The sequence below is a fragment of the Rhinatrema bivittatum genome, chromosome 1 (genome assembly GCF_901001135.1).
Source record: "Rhinatrema bivittatum chromosome 1, aRhiBiv1.1, whole genome shotgun sequence".
Lineage (NCBI taxonomy): Eukaryota > Metazoa > Chordata > Amphibia > Gymnophiona > Rhinatrematidae > Rhinatrema > Rhinatrema bivittatum.
In genome coordinates this window covers 699,400,939-699,421,237 of record NC_042615.1, presented here as the reverse complement: position 1 = coordinate 699,421,237, position 20,299 = coordinate 699,400,939, and the positions used below count along the sequence as shown (strand labels likewise).

Here is a 20,299-nt window from a genome sequence, read left to right as displayed (position 1 = left end):
TCTTTAGCCTTTCCTCATAGGGGAGCCATTCCATCCTCTTTATCATTTTGGCCACTCTTCTCTGTACCTTCTCCAGTGCAACCATATCTTTTTTGTACTGAGGCGACCAGAATTGTACTCAGTACCCAAGATGCAGTCTCACCATGGAGCAATGCAGAAGGATTAAGACATTTTCCATTTTATTCACCATTCCCTTCCTAATAATTCCTAAGATTCTGGTTGCTTTTTTGTCTGCTGCAATACACTGAACTGATGATTTCAATGTATTATCCATTATGACGCCTAGATTTGTTTCCTGGGTGGTAGCTCCTAATATGGAACTTAACATCGTGTAACTACAGTATGGGTTATTTTTCCCTATATGCATCACCTTACACTTGTCCACAATCTTCCAGTCTTGCAAGGTCCTCCTGCAATTTATCACAATCCGCTTATGATTTAACTACTCTGAATAATTTTGTATCATCTGCAAATTTGATTACCTCACTCATCCTATGCCTTTCCAAGTACATATCCCTGAGGCACTCCACTGTTTACCCTTTTACACTGAGAAAATTTACCATTTAATCCTACTCTCTGTTTCCTGCCTTCTAACTAGTTTGTAATCCAAGAAAGGACATCAACTCCTATCCCATGACTTTTAAGTTTTCTTAGAAGCCTCTCATGAGGGACTTTGTCAAATGTCTTCTGAAAATCCAAATCCACTACATCTACCAGTTCGCCTTTTTCCATGTTTATTAACCCCCATCAAAAGAAATGAAGCAGATTTGTGAGGCAAGACTTCCCTTGGGTAAATCCATTCTGACTGTGTTCCATTAAACCATGTCTTTCTATATGTTCTGTGATTTTGATCTTTAGAATAGTTTCCACTATTTTTCTCAGCACTGAAGTCAGGCTCACTGGTCTATAGTTTCCTGGATGACCCCTGGAGGCCTTTTTAAATATTGGGGTTACATTGGCCACACTCCAGTTGTCAGGCACAATGGATGATTTCAATGATAGGGTTACAAATTTTAATTAATAGATATGAAATTTGTGTTCCTTCAGAACCCTGGGATACATACCATCTGGTCCAGGTGATTTGCTACTCTTTAGTTTGTCAATCTGGCCTACTACATCTTCCATTTTCACAGTTGTTTGGTTCAGTTCATCTGACTCATCACCCTTGAAAATCATCTCTGGAACTGGTATCTCCCCAGCATCTTCATTAGTAAACACAGTAGCAAAGAATTTATTTAGTCTTTCTGCAATGACCTTATTTTCCCTAAGAGCACCTTTAACCCCTCGGTCATCTAATTGTCCAACCAACTCCCTCACAGATTTCCTGCTTTGGAAATATTTTTAAAAGTTTCTCTTATGAGTTTTTGCTTCTACAGCCAACTTCATTTCAATTTCTCTCTTAGCCTGCCTTATCAATGTTTTATACTTAACTTGCTTTTTCCTATTTTCTTAAGATGAATTCTTCTTCCAATTTTTGAAGGATTTTTTTTTGCTAAAATAGCTTTTTTCACCTCACCTTTTAACCATGCTGTTAATCGTTTTACCTGCCTTCCACCTTTCTTAATCCGTGGAATATATCTGGACTACGTTTCTAAAATGGTATTTTTAAACAAAGTCCACGCCTGTTGTACACTTTTAAACTTTGCAGCTGCACCTTTCAGTTTTTTCCTATTTTTCTCATTTTATCAAAGTTTCCCTTTTGAAAATTTTGTGTGTTAGAGCTGTAGATTTACATATTGTTCCCCTTTCAATCATTCAGTCATTGGATCAAATTTGATCATGGTATGATCACTATTACCAAGTGGCCCCACCACTGTTACCTCTCTCACCAAATACTATGCTCCACTAAGAATTAGATCTAAAATAGCTTCCTCTTTCATCGGTTCCTGACACAATTGCTCCATGAAGCAGTCATTTATTCCATCCAGGAACCTTACGTATCTAGCATGTCCTGATGTTACATTTACCCAGTCAATATTGGGTTAATTGAAATCTCCCATTATTACTGCACTGCTAAACTGATTAGCTTCCCTGATTTCTCTTAGCATTTCATTGTCCATCTCATCATTTTGGCCAGGTGGATGGTAGTATACTCCTATCACTATACTCTTACCTAACACACATGGGATTTCTACCCATATAGATTCTACTGAGCATTTAGTCTCTTGTATGATCTTTATCCTATTAGACTCTATACCCTCCCAAAAATAAAGTGGCCACACCCCCACCATGTTGATTCTCCCTATCATTGCAATATAATTTATGCCCTGATATAGCACTGTCCCATTGGTTAACCTCCTTCCACTAGGTGCCTGAGATGCCAATTATGTCTATCTCATCATTCACTGCTATACACTCTAACGCTCCCTTCTTTCTTCTTAGACGTCTGGCATTGGCATACAGACATTTCAAAGTGTGTTTTTGTTTGTATTAAGAACCTGCTTTTCAGTTAATAGGGATAATTTGGAATCCTTTAGTTCAGGTGATTCTTTACTTATAGCCACATGGACTACTTTTGCTTTTATTGGAACCTCTCTGTTGGGATGCCCAAACACTCCTGTGCCCTTCCTCTGAACCATGCACTGCTGAGTGACTGTTGGCTTTCCCCCTTGTTCTAGTTTAAAAGCCGCTCTATCTCCTTTTTAAAAGTTAGTGCCAGCAGTCTGGTCCAACTCTGGTTAAGGTGGAGCCCATCCTTTTAGAAAAGTCTCCCCCTTCCCAAAAAATTAAGAGCATAAGAAGTTGCCATGCTGGATCAGACCAAAGGTCCATCAAGCCCAGCATCCTGTTTCCAACAGAGGCCAAACCAGGCCACAAGAACTTGGAAATTACCCAAACACTAAGAAGATCCCATGCTACTGATGCAATTAATAGCAGTGGCTATTCCCTAAGTAAACTTGATTAATAGCAGTTAATGGACTTCTCCTCCAAGAACTTATCCAAACCTTTTTTAAACACAACTACACTAACTGCACTAACCACATCCTCTGGCAACAAATTCCAGAGCTTTATTGTGCGTTGAGTGAAAAAGAAACTTTCTCCGATTAGTACAAAACTGAATCCCTCTTCCCTGTACCATCGTCTCATCCATATTTTGAGATTTCAGAGCTCTGCCTGCCTCTGGGAACCTACACGTGGAACAGGTTGCAAGGTTATTAGGCGCCCTAGGTGAATCTTCTGCCTTGCGCCCACCCCCATCCTCCCCTCTCCAGGCCCTGGTTCCAGCCTGGCCCCAAACTAATTCACTTAGACAGGCCCCTTCTCTTACACACACATAGGTTCCTTGTATTTTTCACACCACACACACACACTCTAACACCATTGCTCTCTCATACACACACAATCCCTTGCTCTCATACACACACTCAAACAGAAGCGCCACTCTTGGCCCACTGAGACTCTGCTTCTCTTGGCCGTATGATGGGCGCTGCTCACGACCTGCTGAGTGTCTGCATTTCTCAGCAACGAGCAGGATGGGTGCTGCTTCGTGGCCTACCAAGTCTCTGCCACTTGCGGCCCACCGAGTCTACTCCTCTTGGCCGCAAGTGGGATAGGCTCCACTCACAGCCCACAGAGTCTCTACTCTTCTCGACTGTGAGCAGGATAGACTCCACCCATGGTCCGCCGAGTCTCAACTCCTCTTGGCCGTGAGTGGGATGGGCTTTGCTTGTGGCCCCTTATAGCTGCTCTTTGCCACCTGCTAATGGCTGGTGCCCTAAGCAACCACCTAGTTCACCTATTGGGGCATACCAGCCCTGCCTGCCACTCATCCCCACTCTCTTGCAGATTCTCTTTTTCCTGCCTTTGTGTTGGTGGGAAAGCATCTCAGCAAGAAAAATGGGTTGGGGATGAGGGCAAAGGAGAGACACATACCTGGTCAATCCTGCATGACTGGAGCTGTTGATGTTAACACGTCCAGCAAAGAGTACATAAAAGCCTGCAGCAAGATGACTCTTTACTGCAGCCTTCTCTTCATTGCCATCCTCCTACCCATCCCTTTGACATGAAAGGTGAAGGGAAGCAAGGGAAGAGTTAGGATATATGAAGGGAAAGAATTGGAGTTGAGGGTTCCTTCATCGCAGCAAGTGGGAACGCCTTCTCTCCCCCAGGATCTGTCAAAGGGTGAGTAATCCTTGGAATTAGGAAGCCTATCTGCCACCACCTTGGGTCCTACGATCACTAGTACCATTGATCAAGGGGTTTTGAGACATGAATTAACAAACCTTTTCATCAGCGTAGGTTGGATGTGACTGACTGGAACCACTGCAAATCAGAGGTTGTGGAGTACCAGTGGAGATGATCTGAAGGGTACAATTACCTCTCCTAAACTGGATTGATACTGACTAGCTGGGATGGTTGTTCAGCAGTGGATCCCGGTCTTGAGTTAATAGCCAAGATATGGACTTTGATTAGGGCTAGTAGCCAAATTAAATCTAACCTGCACTGATAACAGTGGTATAAACAATGATTGATCTGGGGGATAGGAGGTGCTTAGGTAATTTGCATTGTTTAATTGTAAATTGTACTAACACAATTTGATCTTGCAAATATGATGCATTAGTTAATAAAGCTGAAGTGAGAACTCAAGAAGGCTCATATTATGAAGGATGGACATGGCTCAGATATTATGAGCATTTCAAAGACAGAATGAAGGAGAATCCTCACATGCCTTGGGACACATAGGATATATGCCTGAGGTTAAAGCACCTGACAAACAAAGTTCACAAAATTGGACACTAAGACTTAGCTATTTCCTAAAACCAATATATCAGGGGCCTCACTGCAGCCTTCATCAGTCATGGAGGATATTCACTGGTGGTATAATGGAGTATATTCTTATATACATTCCAGGCATGTCATTTCAGAAATGCCGGCTCTGTGTGTGCAGTCAGCTATCAGGTCATAAAATGTATGAAGAAAGGCTTGGACTGTGCCCCTGCACAAGCAAGTAACCTCTCTCTGTTTCTTAAGACCTTCCACTGTATCATTTGAGCACATCTCTGCTGTGTCATAAGAGTATAATTGCTACTGGATCTGTTCTGGGTTCAAAATCTGAATATTGCTTACAGTTAAATTTGTGCAATATGGTATAAATAGGGAACAAATACTCTGTGTTTCAGAACTGATATTCTGTGTTTCCACCAATCACATTGCATGGATTCAAATGGAAAATAATTATGTTTAACTTGGAAGATATGTATATCATGGAAAATCAAACTTTTAACAAACAAATTCATAGCTTTTTGAATCCTATTTGATTTGGGGCCACAACGCCCTGTGTCTTCAGGGGCTGATGTGATTAAAATATGTGTGCTAAAATTTAGCACATGTTTTCTTTACTGATGCGCTGAAAAATGAGTTAACTCCTGACACAGTAAACTAATGGCATGCAAATGCATAGGGAGTTTTAAAAAATGCATGCTAACATAAAAATGTGTGCTCACATCAGTAAAAATATGTGCTTCTGTTCAACGTTATTACATGAACCCCAATATTAGTAGCATACAAAAAACATGATCTGTGCGCATAACACTGAAAACAAAATGCACTAGAAAGGCATAAAATGACCTCAGCTGAGTGGGTAGGGGAGTTAGTGAGTGGGTGGGGGAAGTGATAGTGGATGATTGGGTTAGAGATGGCTAGGGAGGTTGTTTGGTGAATGGGGGCTGAGTTTATGGATGGCTAGGGCAGTTATTAGGTGCACATTCTTACCCATGCTCCCTCTCGCCCCTGTTTGACTTTCCCTACCCCTCCTTTTTTTTAAAATTGTGATTATTAAGATTGTAAGTTGTACCAATTAAGACAAACAATTTTCACGAATACAAAATGTTACTATAAATGAATTCGCTTTGTGGCAATTAGTGAACACATGCTAGATAATTACATTTTTCACATAAATCTAATTTCCATAGGTTTATCTTGGCTCCTCTCTAGAGATATATATTCTGTGAATTAGTTTGGATTGTATCTCTCTCAAACTGACTGATGTCAATGTTTTATTGATTAATGAAAACACTTGTTGGATCTCTTCTTAATAGTAATTTCTTCTCCAAAATCCACCCCCACCCCACAAGTCAGCCAATCTCTGAAGAGAATTATTATTCTCCTTCTTCTTTAACATAATACACCCTAGGACTATTTTATTAGTAGTAGCCCAAAATGACTCTTACATATCATTACGTATTGCATGCTGTAAATTATCCTGACAAACGATAATGTTGTGCTGGTAAATATTATGTTTTGGTATGAATGTGAACCCTGGGCCGAGGTAAGAGATGTCATCGCCCATAGGGAGGAGCCCTGTGGGCCTCACCGCTGGTAGGCCTGGTCTCTGTAGCTAGGACACAGTGTTATGCTCAGGCTTGTGGACCCTTGGGCCGACGAGGGGATGTTACACCTTGCGGAGGATCCGTAGGTTCTCGCGTCGGGTGGCGAGGCAGGACAGATGAGGAGAGCAGCTGACTCTTGGCACTGAAGACAGAAGCTACTGTGGAGACGGACAAGGAGATGAGCGATCTTAACCACTGGTGGTCTGTGGTCCCCCCGGGAGGAGCCCGTAGGGACCCGACCGCTGGGACTTAGGTGGACCTAGAGAGCTCAGGGTATCGGTGCAAAGGCCAACTGGAGCTTCGCCCTGGAAGCCCACGGTCCCCCCAGGAGAAGCCCACCCGGGCCGCTGGGACTTAGGTGGGCCTTTGGAGACGGTGGTCTTGAAGGAGTCCTAGGTCGGGTGCCAGAGGGTCGACGCTCACCAGTCCGAAGTCATGTACCAGAGAATCACCGCTTGCCAATCCGAAGTCAGGAACCAGAGAATCACCGCAAGCCAATCTGAAGTCAGGAGCCAGGAACACCAAGACGAAACAGGAACCAGAGTCCGAGCACAAGGAACTCACCGAAGCAAGCAGACTAGACAGCGTTGGAGGACGTTGCCAAGTCGAGGAATGAGCAGAGGAAGCCTCCTTAAATACTTCCTCTGCTCTGGATCATTGGAAGCAGGTGAGTATCATTAAAGGGATCAGGTCCCTTTAAATCCAGCAGGGGGGGGGCGTGGCCTTGCACCCAAAGATGGCGGCGGCCATCTTAGATTTCCTCCTCCGAGGAAAGCCAGCAGAACTCCGCGAGGGAGGCGCAGGGACGGCTCTCCAGCGGACGGCCAGACCGCGGACCATCCCCGGGGTGATGGGCACTGGCCCCGGGGAGCGTGTCAAGAGTTGCCACGGCGGGTCGCCGCCATGGTGGAGGTAGGGGGCCATGCCCGTGGACGGCCACGGGCGCGGAACACAACACACAGCTGTAGTATAGACTTTATTATGGGAGAAAGAGAGAGCATAACCCATGGAGCGGGGAATGCGGTAAAGGTACAGTTCTGGAGCAGAACCCGTGGAGTGGGTAATGCAGTCAAAGTACAGTTCTTTAGCCGAGGGGTAAAGCCAGGAAGGCACCTCAGATGAGACAATTCGGTAGTGGCCCGCAGCGCAGGGTATGCCAGACAGTCTTCCCAATAGAGTGGTAAATTCCTCTGGTGTGCAGATCCGGTAGTGGCCCGCAGCGTGGGGTACGCCAAAGATGACTGTACGAGGCAGATGGTGTAGAGGTGGTCTGAGGTCCTGGAGCCCAGAAGTACTTGAAGAGGAAATAGTAATCTTCCTGCAGTGCAGAGTAGATGTAGCGAATCCTGCTGGTGAGAATGCAGTAGTGGCCCGAGGCACGGGGTACACCGCAGAGAATCCCAGCAAGGCTTGGCAGAGATGAAGCAAGGTGAACTCACAAGGCTCACAAGGGTTGCTCAATCCGAGGCAGCACGGATTCACCAGGGAAAGGTCCTATCAGACAAATCTGAATGATGTTTTTGATTGGGTGATTAGAGAATTGGATCAGGGAAGAGTGCTCGATGTGATTTACTTGGATTTTAGTAAAGCTTTTGATACAGTTCCACATAGGAGACTCATGAACAAAATAATAAGCTTGGGAGAGAGAGCCAAGGTAGTTGCATGGATTGCAAAATGGTTGACTGACGGGAGACAGGGTGTAATAGTAAATGGAACCTACTCTGAAGAAAGAATGGTATTCAGTGGAGTGCCACAGTGATCACTTTTGGAACCGATTCTGTTCAATATCTTTGTGAGTGACCTGGCGGAAGGGAAAGAAGGTAAAGTTTGTCTGTTTGTGGATGATACTAAGATCTGCAGAGTGGACCCGTCTGAAGGAGTAGAGAATGAAAAGTGATTTAAGAAAACTTAAAGAATGGTCAAAGAACTGGTAATGGGGATTCAATGCCAAGAACCAGAGTCATGCATCTGGGGTGCAGCAATCCAAAAGAGCTTTATGTGATGTGCATGGACTAGGAGAGGAACCTTGGTGTGATAGTGTCTGATGATCTGAAGATGGTGAAGCAATGTGACAAGGTGATAGCTAAAGCCAGAAGAATGCTGGGCTACAAAGAGAGAGGAATAACCAGTAAGAAAAAAAGAGGTGATAATGCCCTTGTACAGGTCCTTGGTGAGGCCCATATCTCAAAAGGGATAAAGTCAGGATAGAGGCGGTCCAAAGAAGATCAACCAAAATGGGAGGGGTCAGCATTGGAAGACTTATGAGGAGAGGCTGATGGATCTGAATATGTACACCCTGGAAGAAAGAAAGTGCAGTGGAGATATGATACATACCTTCAGATATCTGAAATGTTTTAATGATGCACAATCATAAAACCTTTTTTGTTGGAAAGAAATAAATAGAACTAGGGGTCATGAAATGAAGCTCCAGGGAGGATGACTCAGAACCATTGTCAGGAAATATTTCTTCACAGAGATGGTGGTGAATACCTGGAATGCCCTTCCAGAAGAGGTGGTGAGGATGAAAACAGTCAAGAAATTCAAAGGGGCATGGGATAAACACTGTGGATCCTCAAAGGCTAGAGGTTATACATAGAGTACTATTACCTTTTCTGCTAGGAGTTAGCAATCTGTTAGAGTTGCTCCCCCAGAGGGGAGAGACTAGCAATGTACTCAGCTCTTGAAGTGTGAGAGCTGAGCATTCTAATGTGAAATGGTGACTCCTTGGCATGATGGCAGATGACAGCACCCTCAGGAGGATATAATGAGAGGGACCACCGGCTAGGCTGGAGTATGGAGACAGACACAGATAGTTCTTTATTAGACAGGTAGTAGAACCACCAGAGATGGCAGTAGTGAGCTGATGTGCCCGGCAGGGCTGAAGTCCCTCAGATCCTGGAACTGCTATCTCCAGGTTTGCTGAGCTGTAGAGAGAGGCTCATAGATAGTGAGTAGACAGGGTATGCTGGATACATAACCAGAAGTAGATGATACACTCACATAGATTAATAAGAAGGCTCGGTAGCTGGAGAGAGGCCCTCGAGGAACGAGTACCTGGTTCCAGGAACAGCTCTGAGAGAGCGATAGTGACTCACAGTTATCTATCTCTATAATGATTTCTAGGCAATAGAGAATAGTTAGTATATTCAGGAACAGGAGCCTCTAAGCGAGTACGGGTTCCTATATGCACACTGAAATAAGAACTCACAATATCTGTATATGAAATAGCTTCTGAAATATAAAAGTCTTCGGAGGGTTTTAGGAACATGAGCCCTTGAGGAGCGAGTACCGGTTCCTATCTGCAATCTGTAATAATAACTCATGATCTCCGTACCTGCGATAGCGTCTTAGACAGAAGAGAATCTTCAGAGATCTAGGAACATGGGCCCTCGAGGAGCGAGTAACGGTTCCTATATGCAACTGGAATAGAAACTCACAATGTTCACGTCTGCGATCGCTTCCAGGCAATAGGGAGTCTTCTGAGCGTTCAGGGACATAGGCCCTCGAGGAGCGAGTACCGGATCCCATCTTAGCAATCTGAAAACAAGAAGAGAGAGCAGGGCCCCTGAGGAGCGGGTACCCCTGGTAAGTTCGAAGAGGCAGAGCAGCGGAGAATGAAGCGGGTCGAGATGATCCCCGCAATCAATCCCTTGCTAACTCGATTCGTAAGCAAAGACCTTTTATGTTGGAAGCGGATGACGTCTCTACGGGGGGACGCCTCCGAGGTTCGCGCCCTTGCTGGTACAAACTTCGGAGCACACGCGCACTCTACGTCATCAGGAACATGGTGGATCCGCAGCATCATTCCAGCCCAGGGACTCTGGGAAGAAACGGCGAGGAGAAGCCGCGGCACCAACTGTCCATCAGACCCGAAGGGAGTCGCCTCAGAGGTAGAGAGGGTGGAGCGAGGGCTAGAGCAGGCATGAATGCAACTAGTGGAACTACATTGGTTACCGATTGAACAAAGAATTAAATACAAAACCCTATGTACCATCCATAAACTAATTCATGATGAGAAATTCTCTTCCCCACTCAATTCGGTTTTAGAAAAGCCTCAAGCACCGAATCCCTTCTCATCTCACTGACTGACTACATTATTTTGGGCCTCGATAAAGGACAGGCCTTCCTACTGATCTTATTGGATCTATCGGCAGCGTTCGATACTGTGAACCATGCCATATTACTAAATCAACTAGCGAACATCGGTATTGCAGGATCAGCACTAACATGGTTCAAAACATTCCTAGAAAACAGAGGTTTCAAAGTTAAAATTCACAACAAAGAATCCTCCAGATACCCATCATCACAAGGAGTTCCTCAGGGTTCCTCTCTCTCACCAACACTTTTCAACTTATACCTTCTCCCGCTTTGCCAACTGCTAAACAAATTGAACCTAAAACACTTCATATTTGCCGACGACGTCCAGATTGTGATCCCTATCAAAGAATCCATCACTAAAGCGCTAGAACTTTGGGAAAATTGCTTTCAAGAAATTAACGAGCTCTTATCCAGCTTAAATCTAATCCTAAACCAATCAAAAAGTGAATTCATTCTAATCTCTCCAGATAACTGCAAAATCACTACAAATCCGCCAGCCAACTTGCAAACCTCAAAAGTAAGAGATTTAGGAGTCTCCATAGACAACAGACTAAATTTGAAATCGTTTATCAACCAAACAACCAAAGACTGCTTCCACAAACTGCACGTATTAAAAAGAATAAAACCCCTATTTCACTTCCATGATTATAGAACAGTGCTCCAAGCAATAATATTTGCGAAAATTGATTACTGCAACTCCATCCTACTAGGCATCCCATCATCTCATACTAAACCGCTCCAAATGATACAGAACACCGCAGCAAGAATTCTAACAAACAAAAGAAGAAGAGATCACATTACACCAGTCCTTAAAGACCTACACTGGTTACCAATCCACTACAGAATAATTCATAAATCCCTCACCACAATCTACAAGAATATTCATGGACTGGCTCCACTCCATTTACAAATAGCTCTTAAAAAACACTCCTCCAACAGACCCATCAGGGAAGCATATAGAGAATATCTACAGGTACCACACAACAATACCACCCAACATATAACATTGAGAGATCGGGCCTTCTCCACAGCAGGTCCCCCACTGTGGAACTCCATCCCCCTAGAACTAAGACAGGAACCATGTCTTCAAACCTTCAGGAAAAGACTGAAAACATGGATGTTCATGAAAGCATTTCCGGACCCTTAAAGATTCTCTACCATCAAATGCAGCATTACTGATCATTTCCTATTAAACTGAAACAGTCTCTATCTACCAATCATTACAATGTTTTACTTCTCGTTAAACTGTTTATCTTTCCTCTAACTCTAATCCCAGTTAGAATGACCCCGTTTTATTGTAACTTTTTTCTTCCATGCACTTGTTTTACCTTTTAATGTATACTCTTATGTTATTAGTTATTTACGTTATAATGTATTTCTCACCCCTTGTTTTATGTAAACCGACATGATACGAACTCCGTGAATGCCGGTATAGAAAAATACAAATAAATAAATAAAAATAAATAAAAATCAGACTGGCTAAACACAGCATTACGGGTACATGTCCCACACAGAAATCTTCGATCAGCAAATAAAGTACTCCTAACCATCCTTTCAGTTAAAACAGCAAGACTAACCCAAGTGAGGGAAAGGGCCTTATCATTAGCAGGACCCACAATTTGGAACAAAATGCCTCCAGAGATCAGATTACAAAGTGATCTCAAGGCATTTAAGAAAAGTTTAAAAACATGGCTTTTTAAACAGGCATTTTACAAGGAGACGGGAGAATAGAAATTATTCAGGAATAAGCAGATAAACACCGACACACAGTTCTTAGGACGATACAGTAGAGTAGTCTATGAACCCCACATCACAACTAGCATATTGATAACACTATGTATGATAAATTTACCCGTAAAAGTACTTTCAGTACACTCGGTCATGACACACATCTCTAAAAATTATTTTGTCTAATGATATATTGTAACCGAACCTTTGACGGCACCTGTTAGAATGTACTATAGTACACTTTTACCTACATTAAATATGTGCCTACATGTAAACCGTTGCGATGGTGTATAACTTAGCGACGGTATAGAAAAGATTTTAAATAAATAAATAAATAAATAAATAAATAAATAAAGTACATGGGGGTAACTGGGGGGTAACTTGCTGGTGTGGCAGTTGGTACCCTTAAAAAATAACAGTATCAAGGCAACCCCATCATTCCTCTCTGTTTCAATAGCAGTGAATGAGAAAAGGGAAAGTGGATTCAGACAGCAACTAACAAGGGCCCAACTTTTATGGTTTGGGGAACAAATAAACATGGGGGTAACTAGCTGTTGAGGCGCTTAATACACTTAATCACTAAGCCTGATACTTTTGATGCAACTCCAACATTCCTCTCTGTTTTCACAGAAATGGTTAAGGGATTGAAACAGTATTCGAGGATGCTCTGGAATTTGTTGCCAGGGGATGTGGTTAGTGCAGTTAGCGTAGCTGGGTTTAAAAAAGGTTTGGATAAGTTCTTGGAGAAATCCATTAACTGCTTTTAATCAAGTTGACTTAGAGAATAGCCACTGCTATTACTGGTATCAGTAGCATGGGATCTTCTTAGTGTTTGGGTACTTGCCAGGTTCTTGTAGCTTGGATTGGCCTCTGTTGGAAACAGGATGTTGGGCTTCATGGACCCTTGGTCTGACCCAGTATGGCAATTTCTTATGTTCTTATGAGGGCCCTGACTTTTACAGTCTGGGAAACTGATAAGCATGGGGGTAACCTGCACAGTGCAGCAGATACTGGCATAAGCTTGCTGGGCAGACTGGGTGGATCATTTGGTCCTTTTCTACCATCCCAGATTCCTGATTCTCCCCCTCTTACTCAATCTTCCCCATCTCCCAGCCTTCCCACCTGCATTCCTCTCTCCCATCCAATACCTCTCTTACTCCCAATCCAACCCCTATCCCCAGTTTTTTCACTTCATTCCTGCTCCTCCTCCCTCCCTTCTCCCCAATCCCTAGTCATCCCTCTCAATTCCCCATTCCCGATCGCTCACCCTCTCCATTTACTTTATTTAAAAGTCTTGTAATCTGCAACTTCCAGACAGATAGCATTCAGTGTTTTTCCTTTCCCCTTTCCCCATCCTTGAGATCTCCTCTCTATACCAATACTTGAGATCCATTTTCCTCACCCAATAAATACAAAATAAATAATACAGATACAAGCAAGAATTGAAAACTACCTTATTTCTCTAATGTAAAATAAAAGATGGAAATATTTGCTAATGTGCTTCAGAATTTTCTAATACTTGCTGTAGAATATACACCTCAGCTGCCACAGAAAACTTTTGTCTGATTTTATGGGGTGAAGAGGTGGGGCAACAGTAACAGCATCCACGGGTAGTAATAACCTAAATCCATCACTGACAGTATCCATATTACCTCTTCACCACCTCTCACTGCTCAACAGCCCTCCCTTCCTCAATCTTATCTAGTACCACCCACACCCCTTCTCTCCCCTCCCTGCCTAGGAACAATTCTGCTACTATAATTGCCTGCCCCAAGGAGCTTACAAAATGATATACAGTTGCACATTTTATGCATAATAATGACAATTGTGCTAAGAGAAGCACATTCTTAACTTTACATTTGTCTAATGGGCCTTTTCAGTTGTTTAATGTGCACAAATCATATTATTTGCACATAAATCATACCCCAAAGAGCTTACATAATGATAAGATAGTTGCACATACAATAATCCTGTATCTTTGATTTGGTGGTCCAAGGGCTTCAGGGGCAGAGGCCATATTCCCAAGGACAATGGTTTGAAAATGTAACTCTTGGTTCACAACTGGAATAAACTTAACTCACATTTCTGGGGTTAGTATTAGTCTATGACCGGTGAAATCCAAGACTAGGACCCCTGCACCAGCAATTCCAGATCCTGGACCACAGTGGGGCAGAGCACCATAGACTAACACTAACACCAAAAATATTAATTTACTCCAACTTTGACCTAGCATTAAAAAAATCTCCCCTTCAGGGTTTAAACATACTTACCTAAACCAGAGAACAATAGTTAAATGCTTTCATTGAAGTGTTCATTTGGGAACATATATATTTTTTTTTGGTGGTTTAAAGTCTTTATTAAATTGTTAAGAGCACAAACAGGAGTAAAGGTGGGCAACCTAGCCCGGAGCGCGCACTGCAACTCAGCCAATCAGAGCGCGCGGATTCTAGCGCCGCGGAGTGTTTGGTTCGGCTCTGGCAACATCAAACAGCTTCCTCTCCCGTCCCAGCGCTAGCTGCCGCTTGCAAGACAGGACGAGCGCGCGGCGGCAGGTAAGATCACGAGAGGTTGAATTTCTTGGCGGCTCCTCCTCCCCTCCTGGTCCTTTCGCCGGCAGGGGCTGGACCGGGCACAGGAAGGAAGAAGAACCTACTTCCGACTCGGAGCCGACAGGAGGGAGCAGCTGTCGCCGCGACATGGCGTCCCCCATGGAGCTGCGCTGCTGGGGCGGAGACTGGGGGCTTCCCTCGGTGCACCCCGATTCCCTCGTTGTCATGGTAATGGGGCGGGGCAAGCGTGTGCCATGTGCCGGCGTGGTGCCCCCGGGGCCGCTTCGCTTCACCGCGCCTGAGCTCGGGTTCATTCATTTTCCTTCCGTGGTTGCATGCCGCCTAGATCAGGGGGGCTTAGCCTTCTTGGCTTTTGTTTCAGATCTCGTTGTGGTTACGATTTTCCGTATCCCTCAGGATAGGCAGAAGCACAGCTATCGGTGACAGTTGGTGCTGTACTGCGATTTCTAGGCCAAGTCTGCGAGCCATTGCCAGAAAGTTAAAAACACAAAACTGGCTCATACTATCCTGATAGCGTTGACTCATTGACTAGACTTAATTTTGATTTCCAGCTGGAAAAAATTGTGCTTGTTAATGTTCTTATAGTGGCCAGCGTTTTCCTTCACATCAGAACCCTTGTAGTTATTTTTTTATGTATTTATATCTTCCTTTCCGCACATCAGAGCAGATTTCATTCAGGTACTCTAGGTATTTCCTTATTCCCAGAGGGCTTGAGATCTAACAGGCCGATGCATTTGAGCATTAAGACACTGTCAGGCCGATGCAATATCAGCGAACGTTAAACGGGCGTTCGTGATTGAGCACCCACTCCCTTAATGCGTGCTGATCCACCTCTCCTGGACACGGTAAAAAAGAGGTGCTAGGGGAAATTGTGCGTCCCTAGCGCTTCCTCGGTGGGCGCCCAGGAGAGGTGGCTGTCAGCTGGTTAGGAAAACGGACATTCAGTTTTATGAGTCTCTGTTTTCCTAACCTGTGCACAGCCTCGGGTTAGGAAAATGGATGTCCATTAATTGAGCGCCTCTTTTTTCCTCTGGGCAGACATTAATTTTTGTAGGTTAAAATATGCCTGTTGGGCACACGTCTTTTTTTTTTGCATCCGAGAAAAAGGTAATAACTTCATCGACATGAATTTACATATGTTGACCTCTCTTACCTGCGTGCTCGATTGGACACATTTTGGACGTGCTAACCTCATTTTGCATCCGGGATTATGGATGCATGTCCAGTTGTATGTAGATCAATGTGCTGTGGCCAGCGTATGGTATTACATCAGCCTGTGTGTGCTGGTTTTCTGCTCACATATTTAACTCCTAGCTTATTATTTTTAACTCCCAATGCAGTAAGCTAATAAAATGCAAATGCTTCGGAAGTTAAACGCACATTTAGAGTAAAATGTGCATTTGGCACAGGTCCAATGCACATTTTGGTTTAACTTGGGGGGGGGGGAAGGTGACATTCCTAACAGGCCATAAGTTACATCAGCTGCCACTGCTTAACTGAGTGCTGATTTATCCCACTATCTGGCAGCGGCTACTTAGCCAGATAGGTCTGTACTTATCTGTGGAAATTTTAAAACTTTTACCCCCTTTTTTTACTTTTTTTAGAGGTTTCAAATGCCAGTGCAGTGGTGCTGGAAACTTAACTCCAGCTCTGACTTGAAGTTGAGTTTCCAGCACTAAGAAAGTTGTGCAGGCCAGATGCAGTCTCTCTGCAGTGGGGAATATTACTCAATGCCCTCATTTACATGGGATTACTATGTGATGGCACTAAGCAGTATTCCCATTTAGAAATGTGCATTTTTTTTTGCAAAACTCATTGCTACATCAGAAAATGAACATTGAAGTTCCACTGAATGCAATCTTTCTGCATCAGACTATAAGGTTGTACCTGAGGCAATAATGTGATTTGCCCAAGGTTACAAGGAGTGGCAGTGGGATTTGAACCCTGGTTCGCAGCCTGCTGCTCTTACCATTAGGCTACTTCTCCATTTATTATGCCTCTTTATTTTATTTATATTTTTTCTTTTCTTAGCGTTTAGACAGGTGGATCCAAGACAAGAGGGTTATGCACCTCATCCAGCAGATGGAGATGGAACAAAGCTGACCTCACAGTATATATACTCCTGCAGTGACATCAGCCCACCAGTATTCTCCGTCTCCAGCAGATGGAGGATGTGCAACTCCCTACTGGGGATTGCTTAATGTTTTTAGAAGGAGAAAAGAAGGAAAATAATTTTCCCCTCTCTCCTGCAGTGATACCATATGGTCCCTCCCTCAGTCGAGAATTCCTGAGGTGAAAGATATTGGATTCCTCCCTCAGATGAGTTCCTTGGTCCAATAGCTGGTTTTCTGCCAGCGTGGACTTAGCTGTCAAAAAAAAAAAAAAAAAAAAAGCTGAAAGGCAAGAAGGTGCAGGAAGCCGAGTATGGCAGTGACTGTATATGCCCTCTCCCCCTGCAGCTGGAGACCGACTCTGTACTGAGCTAGGATAGGCTGAGCTCAGTAAAGAATAAAAAAAAAAAAAAAGCAGAGAAGGTTTGTGTTTGTTTTTTGTTTTTTTTTTAAATAGGGATTCCTCTTCCCTTCAGTCTCCGTGCTTGGAGCGCCAATCTGACGTTTGTTCCCATCTCTGGAGGAGCTTGGGAGTCATGGGCAGCCTGGTGGGTTAAGTAGTCGTTTTTGGCTAGGCACCGTTCTCAGGTTTTACTTGTTCGCCACATGGTAGACTGCAGCAGTGTTTCACGCGCTTTTCCTGCACATTAGACTGCCCTCTGCAGTTTCATCGGTTCGTGTGAGTGCGTCTGGTTGTGCATCCAGTTGAGTACCCAGTTTTGTACCCAGTTTGTGCACCTAGTCGGGTGCCTGGCTGGGCACCCAGTAATAGGGGCATCTATCTGAGCGTTATACGCTCGCATTTACCTACAAGCACAATCTGAGCGGCCCTTTTGGGAGCTCAGTTTTTGGGTGCTCATAGAGGCACAGAGTTGTACGCCTAAATTTTGGATGCAGAGTTCTTTGCAGTGTGGATACAGCTGGATGTACACATCTCAGTCACCTGTTAGCGTGTACTGACAGACTAATGGCACCTATAAACGAAGAAACCTAAGCGTCTTACCCTCTGCGCTGCTTGTCATATTCGGGCATTTCAGTCTGGTGTTCCCTCAACTTAGTTCACCAGTGCTTGGAAGCTCAGGGGGAATTGCCTTCGTCTGATTTTATTAAGCCTGTTTCTTCCCAGTCTGATACGGGCCTGGGTAAAGAGATGCCAGAAGGGTCGCCTGACTTTGGAGCTCCTCTAATTGGTTCGTCAGTGGGGGAACGTAGTTCAGAAGGCAGAGGATGGTGCCCCCTGGATTTGGCATGTATCTCTTTGCCTTTTCTTGGGTGGAATTTTATCAAAGATTGAAGTCTTTTCTTCAGGCACAGTCCTCAGTCCCGACCAGTCTTACCAGGTCAGAGTCCAGGCGTTGAAATCCCACATGCCTGGTGCTGTGGCTAAGTGTCTTTAGTTTGTCTAGATCAGTTGCCAGTCTTCCCAATAGAGATCCAGATGGCACAGATTATGAAGCCAATCCTTACTCCTTGGAGGATGAGGAAATTCCTCTGGGATTGGAGCCGTATAGAACTATGTTGTGATTCTTTCATAGGAATGAGTTACTGGCTCTGATTTCCCAGACCTTGAAGATGCTGGGGATTCCTGTGGTTGAATCCATGTCTGAGCTGGAGAAAGATCCCATTTTGATTTCTTTGCATAAAGCCTCATGTTTCTTCCTGATTATGGAGGCCATTCAAGAATTGATTGATCTTGAGTGGGGTGCCCCGGAAGCTAACTTCAAAAGAGGACAATTCTTGTAAGGACTGTATCCCTGGATCCAGCGGCGAGAAAGCAATTACGTTTTCCAAAAGTGAATGCGCTTGTGTGTGCTGTCAGCAAGAGAACAACTGTTTTTCCATAGAGGGAGGAGCGGCCTTGAAGGATGCACACGATCGGAAAATTGAGTCCATCTTTAAGCAAGCCTTTGAAGCAATGGCAATGACTTTGCAGATAGCTTCTTGTTGTTCCCTGGTGGCTTGCTCTTGTTTTCCAGGGCAGTGATGGAACCAGCAGCTGCCTTTTTGGCAGATGAGAGCTACGATTTGGTCTGCACCTCGGCCAGAGGAGTGGCTTTGGTAATAGCAGCCAAGCATCAATTATGGCTGAGAAATTGGTCGGCCGATGCTACCTCCAAGTCTAACCTTATGAAATTTCCCTTTAAAGGCTCGCTCTTGTTTGGGAGCAAGCTGGAGAAAATGGCCAGTAAGTGGGGCGAGTCCCAGGTTCCTCTGTTAACTGAGGATAAGAAACAGTTGCCACACTCCTTTAGCATGAGAGGTCATCCTAGGGGATCCAAACGTTTTTGACTCTACAGATGAGTGACCCTTCAGAGGACTCTTACCTATGGGTAGGTCTCTGTCCTTTCATCCCAATCAGCCCAGATGGGGCGCAGGCTTGGGTAGTGGGAGGCTCAGAGGGCTCTAATGAAGGTTTGCTGACCCACCCCCGGGAACAGGAGATAGGGGGTCACCTCTCTCTTTATCAAAGGTGGGTCAAAATCACCACGTCAGACCAGTGGGTCCTGGAGGTGATACGAGATGGATATTTGCTGGAGTTTTGCAGTATTCCTTGGGACATAGTCATGGTGTCTCCCTGCAACTCCCCGCAGAAGAGGCAGGCAGTGGAGTGTACATTGTCAAGACTCCTCAGTCTGAGGGTTATGGTCCCAGTGCCCATGTCTCAAGAAAATATGGGCCAATATTTCATTGAGCCCAAGAAGGAAGGCTCTTTTTGCCCCATCCTGGATCTCAAGGGGTTCAATTGTCATTTATGGGTGACTTGTTTTTGCCTCCGGGTGTCGTGCAAGGTGATCTCCTTGTTGCAGGAACTAGGTTGGGTGGAAAACCTGGCCAGGAGCAGTCTTCAGCCATTTCATTTGCTAGAGTATCTCGGTGTTTGGTTTGACATGAAGCAGGACAGGGTGTTCCTGCGGAGAGCCATGTTCAGAAGCTGATGGCGCAGATACATCTATTGATGAACACAGTACATTCGACAATGTGGTCCTATCTGCAGGTGCTTGGATTGATGGTGGCGACCTTTGAGATGGTGCCGTGGACGAGGGAGCACTCTGCTGTCTGTTGGATTCACAGTCTCAAGACTGTTTGATTTGGCTCCACCTGCCAATGGAAATTTGCACTCAACTGCAATGATGGTTAAATGCGGATCATCTAAGGAAGGGGGTTTCCCTAAGTTCACCGCCCTGGCTAATACGTCAGATGTAAGCCTGCAAGGCTGAGGAGCTCACTATCAGGAGCTGACAGTGCGGGGGCACTGGAGTGCAGAAGAGTCTCTCTGGAATATCAATCGGTTGGAAGCCTGGGCGGTCCAATTGGCATGCTTGCAGTTCGATGACAGATTGCAGGGTTGAGCGGTCCGGATAATGTCAGTGTAATGACAGTAGCCTACATCAATTGGCAGAGAGAAACCAAGAGCCCATAAATGTTGCAGGAAATAGACCAACTTATGGAATGGGCGAAGTAC

At 44.5% G+C, this 20,299-nt stretch overlaps 2 protein-coding genes across 4 annotated transcripts in view; one reads left to right on the top strand and one right to left on the bottom strand.

Annotated features, from left to right (window-relative positions):
* The window catches only part of THBS4 (thrombospondin 4), a 107,340-nt gene extending 91,398 nt beyond the window's left edge, over positions 1 to 15,942 (bottom strand). The window contains exon 1 of the mRNA XM_029575645.1: positions 15,879 to 15,942. Coding sequence (XP_029431505.1) covers positions 15,879 to 15,927 — 49 coding nt within the window. The 5' untranslated portion in view covers positions 15,928 to 15,942. The remainder of the gene's footprint in view (positions 1 to 15,878) is intronic.
* MTX3 (metaxin 3) overlaps positions 14,763 to 20,299 on the top strand; it is an 88,050-nt gene continuing 82,513 nt past the window's right edge. The window contains exon 1 of one of the 3 annotated variants that reach the window (XM_029575697.1): positions 14,763 to 14,932. In XM_029575697.1, the coding sequence (XP_029431557.1) occupies positions 14,852 to 14,932 (81 nt within the window). In that variant the 5' untranslated portion in view covers positions 14,763 to 14,851. The remainder of the gene's footprint in view (positions 14,933 to 20,299) is intronic. The other 2 variants (XM_029575663.1, XM_029575670.1) reach the window with 2 other exon arrangements.